This window comes from Dreissena polymorpha, chromosome 2 (assembly GCF_020536995.1).
Source record: "Dreissena polymorpha isolate Duluth1 chromosome 2, UMN_Dpol_1.0, whole genome shotgun sequence".
Taxonomy (NCBI): domain Eukaryota; kingdom Metazoa; phylum Mollusca; class Bivalvia; order Myida; family Dreissenidae; genus Dreissena; species Dreissena polymorpha.
Window position 1 is genome coordinate 116,540,109 of NC_068356.1, and position 12,126 is coordinate 116,552,234.

At 33.0% G+C, this 12,126-nt stretch overlaps 1 protein-coding gene across 1 annotated transcript; it reads right to left on the bottom strand.

Annotated features, from left to right (window-relative positions):
• Nucleotides 1–5,651: 5,651 nt before the first annotated feature.
• On the bottom strand, nt 5,652–8,856 carry LOC127868661 (uncharacterized). Its single transcript, XM_052410598.1, has 4 exons — nt 8,829–8,856; nt 8,213–8,326; nt 7,803–7,961; nt 5,652–7,598 (listed from the first exon to the last, which is right to left on the bottom strand). Exons 1-4 carry the CDS (start codon nt 8,838–8,840, stop codon nt 7,527–7,529), a joined length of 357 nt encoding a protein of 118 aa, XP_052266558.1. The 5' UTR covers nt 8,841–8,856; the 3' UTR covers nt 5,652–7,526.
• Nucleotides 8,857–12,126: the final 3,270 nt, after the last annotated feature.

The following is a 12,126-nucleotide window of genomic DNA, read 5'->3' on the forward strand; positions in this document are numbered from 1 at the left end:
TTAATAAAATTGTCCTTCATTAGAAAATTTGTAAACATGACTTGTGGTTGGCCACGTTTAAAATGAAGTTGAAAACTCTGGTTTCATAGAATAGGGTATGGTATCGGTTTCCGGATAATAACTTTATCTTGCATTCACCAATGAAGAAACTTTGCATAAATAAAGCATGCATGTCAATTTAACCAGAGGTTTTATTTGCGGTCGTGTGGTCAAGGTCAAGGTTACCGTTTGCAAAAAAAGTTACGCTAAACAACAGTTATATATCTGGATTGAGGTATTGCACTTACATGTAAACAAAACAAAGTTTAAACAACTTATATTCCTTTTTCATGTTTCATTAATAAAAAACACACACTAGTTTTCTCATATGTATAGAAACCTCATTGTAAATTGATTTAGCCAGTGATAAAGCTAAAGCAGAATTGGAAGGGAGGACCTCTTACATTCTAACTTATGAGAGCTCATTTCTTTTTGTCCACATAACCTTAATGTTCCTCTTTCATTTGTCAATTTTATTTAAAATACAGATGCAGCCAACGTATTAAACTGACAATTGACGATCTTGCAAAATATATGCTTGAATATAAGTAATCAAGTCGAAACATTACAATTAAGTCATTTACATTATACACAAAGTTAACAATGGGACACTTTTTCACGAAATATGTCACCCTCCCTCTTTTCACCCTCGGCATTTGTATTCTGACCAAATAACTAATAAACAAATGTTGTGAGAATTGAACTTAATTATTCCAAATTATATTTTGTTATGACATTCAATTATTTGTACTTTAAAGCGGCCTTTTCACAGATTTTGACATGTTTTGAAGTTTGTCATTAAATGCTTTCTATTGATAAATGTAAAACATTTGCTATAAAAAGCTCCAGTTAAAAATCAAGAATAAAATAAAAAGGAAAAGAAAAAAGTAACCCTCAACGGGGCTCGAACCACTGACCCCTGGAGTCCTGGCGTAAAAAGTCTCCGACTTAGACCCCTCGACCATTCTTCTGCTTACAATGTTATATGTATTTTATACTATATATAAGCAATCATCGTAGTTTCACAAAATATAGCGACAACAACAGAACTCTCCAAATTATTCAATCGTTTCGCGTTGCAACGTTGCAATTTTCAGGTTTTTAAATCGTCAAAAGATGCATATAATGGCTATATAAGAGCATGGTAAAGGTTCAATATTACTGTTTCTTCACAAATATCGAAAATTTGCGAATCTGAAACAACTTTTTTAAATTTTGTCAATTTACCAAAACATGAAAAGGCCTCTTTACAGCATATTTAATATAAGATTAATTGCAATACAACCAAAAAAAAAACAACATACAGCACAATAACTTTGTTAAAATTTGAGTAATAAATTAGTATATAATTAATTGGACCGCAATTGATAAATTCGTTACCAAGCGTAAAAAGTCAAACAAATTATTGTATTAGAACAACATATTGAAAAAAAATCAGATATGGTTTAAAAACAACTACTTTACAATCATCCCATAATTACATGTATTTTAGGTATTTTAACACATTCATAAAACAAACATTTTTAAGACATGTTAGGGATTTTTACACATGTATTCTGAATAATCAAATTGTCAGTTGCACTGCCCACCAAACACAAGTTGTTTGTTTCCAGCAATTTTACTGCATTGTGCAATTATTATACATAATCTTTTATTAAATAATTGTTTCAAGCATAAAAAATATTTTGATGATTCCGATCTGATCAATGAAGTTAAAGGGCCATTTTCACAGAGTTTGCCATGTATTGAAGTTTGTCATTACGTGCTTTAATTTGATAAATGAAAACATGGAAACTAAATAGCTCCCGTAAAAAAATTCAATTTAAGAAAGAAAAAGTTAACCTCAATTGGGCTCGAAACACTGACCCTTAAAGTATAACTCTTAACCACTTGGCCATCCTTGTTCACACAGCTATTGGTGTATTTTACACCTTACATAAGCAATCCTCGTAGTGTCACAAAATAAAATGATAACAACAGAACTCTCCAAATTATTCAATTGTTTCGCGTTTGAAACGCTTTATAATTTTCAAATCGATCGTTAGTAAATCTTCAAGAGATTCATGTATTAGATATCTTAGAGCACGAAAAATGTTCAGTATTCCTGTTTCCTAACAAATATGAAATCTTCAACGAAAACTTGCGAATCAGAAATATTTTTGTTTAATTTTGTCAATTGACCAAAACATGAAAAGTTCCCTTTAATGTTTATTGCAGATCAGAAAATAAATTATTTAAGTATTAAACGGGATTTGAAATGTTCGTGGATATTGAGCATCTGCTCATTGATCTTTAAAAAAACAACATATAAAATATAAATAAATATAAATAAATATAAATGAATACAAAGATACATAAATATATAAATACTAAATAAATTAATAAAAAAATGCATTTCATTATACACCCTTTCAGTTATTTGCTTTTACTAGTGTTAGAGTTGTGTCCCTTAGCCGGATGTGACGTCAACGGAGGATAGAAATTCGCCAGAGAAAATAAAATTTTACTGTGTCGCTGAAGAAATCAACGTTTTTAGCACAATATATGCGTAAGTTGCACACATGTTTCATTTTTATTATTATATTGACGCATATTAAAGCTATCGCTTGTTGTATATTTACTTTTAAGTACAATGAAGTGAGAAAAAATGCATTAAACATTCCGTTTTGTCAAGACACATTTCATGTTCGTTACTTCGTTCATTTACCACTGCACCAGGATTGGAACTTAAATGTAAATATTTTATAAAAATGTCAAATATTGAAAACAAAGCGTATTACTGGTTATTTTCAGAAAGTTTATATTTGTAATCATGATTTTATCATAGGAGTTATATGATTTCGGGGCTTTTTTATTCGTAAATAGTAGAACTAGAAACTAGAAGAATGTGAATGAAAACCAATCAGGAGAAATGGTCATTTAACTTACATGTTTTTTACACCAAAATCTCTATATTTATAAAATTTCAAAACCGAAACTATCCATTGGGGATTCTATGACTGAAGTGGTGAAAAAATATATGTTTTGCTTAAAAATCAGCTGCAAAAAAAAGCCCTGGATTATATGTGGTATCTTTTCAGGAATCATCCCAAATGCTATGTTCAGAAACACTGAAGTACCATGGCTGAACCAGATCCGGTAACAGAGAAAGAAAGTACAACAGTACACGACTGTGATTGTCATAAGGTTTGTTTTTTTGTTTAAAATGTGAATTCACTATAAATACTCCTAATTTTATTATTAATATGTGCAAATACATAAACATTGGTGGCAAGAATATATCCGGACATAGTCATGTACCATAACTACAATCTAATAAATATTGACTCGGTACAGAAACCCAACATGAATACATACAAGTTCAGTTGTCAGGTTTTAACATACATGCCAGACGTCCCGATCTTGGCGGGACAGTCCTGCTTTTGGGGTGTTGTCCCGGTGTCCCGATGTGACACTATTTGTCCCGACATTCGTTCAAAACGATATACGCTCTATAAGTTCACAATAAAATTCCCTATTCAAGCTCCGTCTGGCTTTAATTACCATCCCTTTATTGGCCCCTATTAACAAACCATATCTACTAGTCGAGTGATCCAGTGTTGTTTTTGACACCTTATCAGCGATATATCAGCAACTTATTGATTTTATCGGGCATTCACCCCAGGGTATTTTTTACTCCAATAAATATGAGGTCGATATACATCGTAATCGGTTGATTACGTCAAATTATTTGGACTAGGTATTTTATGATAAGGGTCGTTAATTGCTAGTGATAGATGCATCGTAGTGCATTAAGCAGATTTCTTTTGTGTTTCAAGGCCCAAATAAGTCCAAAGATACTATTATGACGCGGTATTCAGTGTATTATATGTAAAACAAATCGAGCGCTGGCCGATACCAGAGACATAAATTTACTTTCGTTTTTGACTGATTTTCTGAAAATAATGTGTACATATTGCATCAATCTAAATTTAGAGTTAATGTATGATTGGTTGAATAAAAACAGTGCTAAAAACAACATCCTGTTGAACGTTGCCTTAATCCAAAATGGATTCATCCGCATAGTGCACATGTTTGTTTACTTCCCGAAAATGGAGAACGTCTGTGTTCATGCAATTCTTAACACATTTATCGCCAACATTTGCCAGAAATGACGAGGTTTTGTAAGTAATTAGATGATAACTGACTTCAGTAAAGGTGGCATGATTGATCGTTTTAGGTGTCCTGCTTTTTGGTCAAATGTCCCGACATTTTTAATGGACTGTCCCAATTTGGACCCGAACATTTCTGGCATGTATGGGTTTTAAGCATTATTGCCATTAAAAAAAAATCATGTAACATATACTACATTCAATATCGATCATATTTATTTCAAACCATTTTCTAAAAAAAATAAATATGATCAATTTTGTATGTTGTATAAGTTACATGATTTTTCTTTAAAGAAGCAATAATGCTTAAAACCTGCCTTTTTATTTTTTGTAGCTGTATGCCACGGATGTCCCTGGGGCTGTTTTACCGCAACCTCAACCAGAAAGATGCAAAGTTACAGAGTTGCGAATATGGTTTAAATGCCGGGGACAAGCTGTGAAATCGAAGGAGACAAAAGCCGAACTTTGCTTGAGGTACTTATTTTATATCGCCTTTTCAGGCCTTTTCCTGGTGTATCTACGGGTCAGTTAAACGGACCCATTTGCTAACCTAAATTGTAATAGAAATTCCCATTTTGAAAAAAATAATTCCCAATAAAAACAGAAAGAAGCGTTTATGATTATTATAACTCAATTATATGTAAATGACATCTAACAAAGTACATTACCATGATTAATATGATTTTTCATCTAATTTGAATGATTGTGAAGCGTTATTTTAAATTAGTTTTTCCCCAATAAGTTGATTTTTGGCGCGAAAAATTCACAATGCTGCAATTGCTTTTTCCCCAAAATGGCCAGGAAAAAGCCTGCTTTAATATATTAAAAACGCACATTCATGATGTGATTTTTTTTCTATGTTTCTGTCAACCAGTCTGTTAAAAATAAGTTTTATCTGTTTAGTCGGCCTGACTCGACCACACAGCATATAGTACTTTATATAACATGCATAGTAGCACACAGCTTTCTGCTTCAATTAAAATCCCTGCATTAGAAATTGGTTGCCACTTTAGTTAAATTGTCTTTTCAGGGGTTTTTTTTAGAAAAAGGGGAAGACGCTGGACGCTGGGTAAAAGGGGAAAATCGAGCGCGAAAGAGATATATTTGGGGAAAAAATAAAAACTGTTCATTTCAATGTCTATAACTCGCCTACAGACTTCAGGGGTTTTTTTAGAAAAAGAGGCATGTCTCTGACCTTTTTGTTCTTAAACACATGAACAAGTATGATATTAAAGTCAAAGTCCTAAATAAAGTTGCAGGGGTAGATCTAATAATGGGAAATGTTTTCAACTGGGGCCGGGGAACGATTTCAATATTGTGATTTCAATTTCATGATGAATGGGTTGACGATCTAGATCTGCTACAGTATTGGAAGGGAAAGGTGCGGCAGCTGCCGATTGTCTACTTTCACTTTCACAATAATCCGACAGTATTAATCGATGTTGATTACATGTACCATCTTGTTTGCACTTTAGAACTTAAAAATAATCGTGTTTGTCGAAATGGATGTGTACGTCTGGAAATCCTACTTTCGGTTTTAAAAGCGGTACTGTTTGAAAAATAATAAATAACTTGCTATTAAACTAGGCTATAGATTTAATTTTATTATGCCAACTAGAATATATCTGGTGATAACAAGGTAGAAAGCCATCTTTTTTGCGCTTTAAAACTTAAAAATAATAGTGTTTAATATAGAAATCCTACTTTCAGTTTTAAAAGCATTAATTCCTGTTTGAAAAATAATAAATTACTTGCTAACTAGGCTATAGATTTAATGAAAAATTTTCACACTTTCAAATTGCATCTATATGTATTGATTAACATGTACTTTATTTCAAGGTGTGTAGCTTTAAGTACTCTCAAAGAATAAATCTGTAACTAAATCAATGCTTATATCAAGATATTTATCAAAAACTTTTTTACAAAGCCAAAAAATGTACAAATCATACATGAACAGCCAATGGTATTTCATAAACCTACATGTAGTATGATGTACATGAACAACAAATGTTCATATAAATGGTATGTATGTTAAACACCGGGACATGATATAATTGGGTCTTGGAAAAGAGTGAGCAATGAGCAAACCGTCCAAATTTGATTAATTGTCCCAAACAGAGAAACCGGAATGACCTGATCAAATATGTGAAAACTTTTAATTTTGTTAATTGCACGTTCCACGTAAATTCTCTCTGCTGCGATGCTTTGGGTCAACTTTACCTCTGCGCTGGTCATCTGGTCATTCTTGCCTAAGAACGGGGGAATATTCAGCCGCACAGACTTCCTTTCCAGCAGATCTTGGATGTCAAATCCTTTATCAGCCATCACACTGTCTCCTTGCTTGAAGTCCTGTCCTAGAAGTCCACTTCGCAATGTTATTTCTCGGTCGGAAATATTACCATGATACAACTGGCTTACAAACGTGACACTTCCACATGGAGCGATGCCTATCAGTCCTTTCAATGTGTTGGAACTTTTATAGTTGCTGTAAGTTTGACTTTTTAGAAGCAATGAGGATGCCATTTCTACCTTTATTTCTGTGCAATCTATAATAACTCGCGTAGAGGGCTATTTCTCTTTAAATGAGCTTGGCATTGAATTGTCTACTTGTTCACGTGAAGGCCAAATATTCATCGAACCCAATCGCAGATATAGAAAATTGGCCCAAGTAATAATAATTGTGCTCACTGTTCCTAATGAAATGTTGAAGCGTTTTGCCAGGTCATTTTCAAACAACCCAACCCTAACTCGGCACAAAAATAGGAAACACTGGTTGGCAGGAGAAATTTTTCTTGGTTTTCTTAATTTTGGCTGATCAGTCCTAGCAGCGTCATCTTTTTGAGGCACCAGAATAATGTTTTCACCATGTTCGCCAGGATTCACAAGCTGAAGAACGGCATAAAATACCTCTTTTGATGGAAAGCCAGTATAAAATGGGAAATCCATTGGCTTTAAATTTTCAACAGAAAATAAATAAGTTTCTTTTTCACATCTCAATTCATCAATTGTAGTCCTCAGTTGTACATTTTCCTCTTCGAATCTTCTGGCTCTTTGTTCTAACATTTTACATTGTTCATGTAAAAAATGATTTTGAAGTTCAAAGTGCTCTACCTGCACATTAGAATGTTCAACTGTTTCATCACCAGTTTCTGTATCATTTTCATTATTAGAAACTTGTTGCTTTTCTTCAATGTCATCCTTTCTATCTGTTTTGTTGTTTGCTCTCTTTCTTAGTAAAGCATTTTCACGGCGTGGGGTTTTAGGCTTCAACAGATGTGGTTTGTCCTTCCAGCAGTCGAATAGTGTACGGATGGCTCCTGGTTTTAGATACCTCCGCTAAGCAAATCCAGATTCATCAAGACAGTCAGGTTCAAAATGGAGAAAACAGACAACCGTATTGTGACTTATCTGAAAGAAAAAAAAAAGAATAAATAAATATGTGTGCTTTTTTGAATCACGTAAAGTACTATATATTTTCATGTCAGAAAAATAGTAATATTATTACTATTTTTCTGACATGAAAATATATAGTACTTTACATGTTTTATTTTTCATTATACAAAATCATCAAGCCAGTCATTAAAGGTTTTACTAAAACCACTAACAACTGACCTTAAAATGTCTGTCTTCATCTCTTCGTATTTTATTCAACCAAACAGCTCGAAGTGGATCATCTTCAGCTGGAAATGCATAATAGCTGGGCTTTCCATGGCCTTCTAACAGTCCGTAGCCAGTGGTGTGACATTTGGGCACACAGCAGTTCCTGTGAGACTGAAAATTTATGAAGATCAACTAATAATATTAAAAAAAATCAAGTGAATAACAACTTTACCAATTATTTTGGATCATTAAAATCAGTTGAACAAACTTCAAAAAGGTGGTTAACAAATAATAAGATGTGTTTTTTCCTATTAGTTAAGAATTTCATTTTATTTGTATTGATATTAATTATTATATGTCTATAAATGTTTTATTCCCAAATGTTATTTAAACAAATCAATTGACTAAACAATTTAATTTACCTTCGACTTCTTCTCGAGTGATACGGAAATGTCTTGAATCTGTGTTCCATCCGGTTTTGAGCCGAATACTGGTGTTGCTGTGTAAAACTGGACAGCATAGTCGTGGTCATTCATCTGTTGAACAAAATTCTGTTTCATAACAATCATAATAACTGATACTTTACACATTAATACACATTAGGCCGGGTATAGCTTAGTACAAGATCTAATCAAACAAATAGCTTTTTAACAAACCATATGTTGCATTGATTGCCGTTGGCTGTCAATTAAAAAAATGGTCGATTGCCGATTGGTACAAAAGCACGGTATGACTATGACCAGTACGAGCGTCCATTAGTTGCTTCAAAATATAAATACCAAAAAGTGTCCATACTTTAACGAATACGAAATGTCCTTAGATAAAACAAGTCAATATTTCCACTATTTAATCTATATCCACATTTCTGAACAGGATTTATTTCAGTAAAAAATCCTTCGTCTGAACGTTTCGTCCTCGCGAAAACATATAACGGCATAAACAATACCGCTGCTTTATTATCATTATAAACCGAATATCAAAATTGCATTAAAAATAATAAATTATTAATTATAAGGTCATTACAAGGTCAGTACAAACCTTTTCGTTCATATTTTGAGTCCATTTACACCGTAGTTCTTCTTGAATGCTCTGAGCTTTTATGAGTACATACGTACAGCTCAGACCCGGAGGGTCAATAGCTGAAAGTTGGATTATTGCAACTAATTTACACCGTTGAAAACACACATTGTCCAACAGACATCTCTTTGTTTGCTTACAGTCGATAATCGGGTATCCCCGGATGACGTCATTCAGGGGAGGCAATTATAATCAGCGAATAACTGAAAGGGTGTATACAATCCACAATCTCAATATATGCAGTGTTCAGCAAAAGTCAGCAAAGATTTTTGTTTATGCCCGTATTTTGCAAAACGCTTTCAGATATTAAGCTGATTTTTTGGTATGTGAGTGTACTTACATGACATACAGATGAAGTGTGATTTTCTTTACAGTCCAATAATTTTTGGGAAGTTATTGGCCTTGAAATTTTCTCAACAGTAACCGTTTTTCGGATTTTTTTTTACGTAATGCTTTCAGATATTTAGCTGATTTTTGGTTGTGAGTCTACAGTCATGACTAACAGATAAAGTGCGATTTTCTTTCCGGTCCAATAATTTTGGGGAAGTAATTGGCCTTGAAATTACAAATTTGCTCGATAATAACCGTTTTCCGAAGGTTATTAAAGAAACACTTTCAGATATTCAGCTGGTTTTGGTAGTGAGGCTACCTACATGACGTTCATATGAAGTGTGAGTCTCGTTTCGGTCTATTTAATATTTGGCGAAGTTATGGGCCTTGGGCCTAATAATATAATCTTTAATAGCTGTTGTTCGACTTCAAAGCGCAGTAGGGGGCGTTGTGTTTTACAAACGCATGTCTTGATATTTAATACAAGTAAATGTTCTTCTTTTTAATCAAGTTATACACGGTTTGCTGATCGACACCTGACTTCGAAGAATACGTTTATTCAGATATGTTAATTTTATACATCGAATGTTGTTGTTCGGTGATTTTTTGTCTGTTCTTGATCCACTCACGCAGCTGTTATAGCTGACCGAGTTCTACTTTATATTTTCGTCCATAACTGAGTATACAGTTGACATCATATTTTCCGGATTCGTTGCTTTAATTAAGCTGATATTTCAATATGGTGTGTTAATTGTGTTTGAGCAAGAGAAAAAATCACAACAGTATTTTTTATTGATAGTGTTAGTTAAGGCATGTATTTTTGTCGCTCGTAATCGATAATTCAACTCTTTACACTTTCTCGATGTTTGTTTTGACTAAAAAAGCCAAATGTATCGAATCGCAAACAACGATTTTCGTCGAAATCAATCACAGAACCCAGAAGATTGCGTTGTGTCTTGATCTCAATTTTTTACCCCAAAGTTCGTTAGTTAATATAAGGTAAACATATTGGCAAAAATAAATGTATAAATTATTAGCCGACGAGTTTTACTGTATATTCTTTTAAACACAGTTAAGATAAACAATATAGTAGCCAGCTAAGGCGTATAAAACTAACAACAAAACAGTGGAATGCTAAACAAGCAAATAAATACAAAATACAGGCCGATATGATTCAAACAAAAATTATTAATAATTTACAATAATGTATTATTTAATTAGAAACTATATACCCTATTCATAGTTTTCTACTCAAATTCATGTATTAATTTACCAATTTCGTCGAAACCATGTAAATCCGTATTGATTTGCGGGACCAATTGTCCAAACGAATGCGCAAAATACCCCATTATCATGAACCTGACCATGTTATACATTTATATTTAACGATTGTGGAGTATGAGCACTATTATATCAAAATTTGCGCTTATCGTATAATTGGAAATAGTTCAACACGTTTGACTACGTGATTGTTTTGTCCACCAAAGAACGATAATGCAGCGAGTGTTCTTGTGTTTGTTTTCACTTACCATCATTCTTATTACCCACAAAGGATGTTGAATATGTCCATTGATTACATCTCTGGTTTAATTACGGTACATTCATGTCAATTTCAAAGCACCGTGTCGTATTCTTGTTTCACCAAATGAAGTACTGAAATAAATATCTCGGACGAAAGTTACAGTACAACGTAGTAAGTTAAGCGTGAATATTTCAATACGATTTTGATGTCGTTGCATTGATCACGAACATGTTCGGTTGGCAATTTAGAAGCATGCCAATCCTATTCTAGATGCAATAAAGAAACACATGGCTATCATTTGTAGTTGATAAACTTTGATATATATGCAAATCAGTTTAAGAGATTTTTTTTAATTTCCAAGAACATGTTGGACGTAACCCTTGATCAGGGACCTCAATAAAGAGCATTTGAACTGACAATTTTCTTACTTTATTAATTAATCTACAGAACCGACAGAAAAAAATAATTATTTGAAATAGACATAATGAAACCTTTGAAAGAAATCAATATTTTACACCGCTCAATTACTGATCCATTTCTTTGATCTGTGTAGTAACAGCAGCAATTCATCATTCTAAGTATCGACTTTTTTCAACATCAAAACGTTGCTGAAATTAGTGCTTCATATTATTTTAGTCAATAAAATGTAATTAACAAGCAACAATTTCTTATCTGCGTTTCGTATCGTATTTGTTCTTCTATTTGTTCTCGCACTTTTCATTGTGAATGATAATTATTATGTTTATCCAATGAATGACCTAAGTTTAATGAGAATTAACGTCAGATACAAATGGCCTCCGTATTCGTCTTTTTAATTTTTAACACTAATATCTCAACGGTTGACAATTTACACCAACAATTAATCTTTTGAGCACCCGACGAAATTCTTTTTTTTTTTATAGAAGCTTGAATACTTTATATTGCAGTGTACAATATGATTTAAATCGACAATTAATGGATGATAAATGTGCAATTGCTTTTTGCGTAACATAACTTTCGATTGCGTAATTTAGCCCGACAACATGGACCTTGCACTCATGAACAGCATTAGCATACATTTTAAGCATGGATTGTTTTCTATATTTGCATCCGGTTTCGTTCATGTACAAGTTGAATGAGACCATAACAGTTAACTTAATGGGGGTACGTTTGAATCGATTGAACCCGCTTCTAGTGCGGAAATTAATTAATTTTTGAAACGGTATTTTAATACAGTCGTGCATAAAGATAACTGCCAAGTAGCTTTATTTAGATTAAACACAAACAATCAATTACGAGCAATTTAATGCTTTATGCCAACAAGTGGCGAGAACTTTATATCGTATGCTTGAATTTTGTTAAAAAGAAGGGCATTGAGCACAATCTGAAACTCTGTTGAACATTGCTTGCAATTGTTTTCAGGTCGCG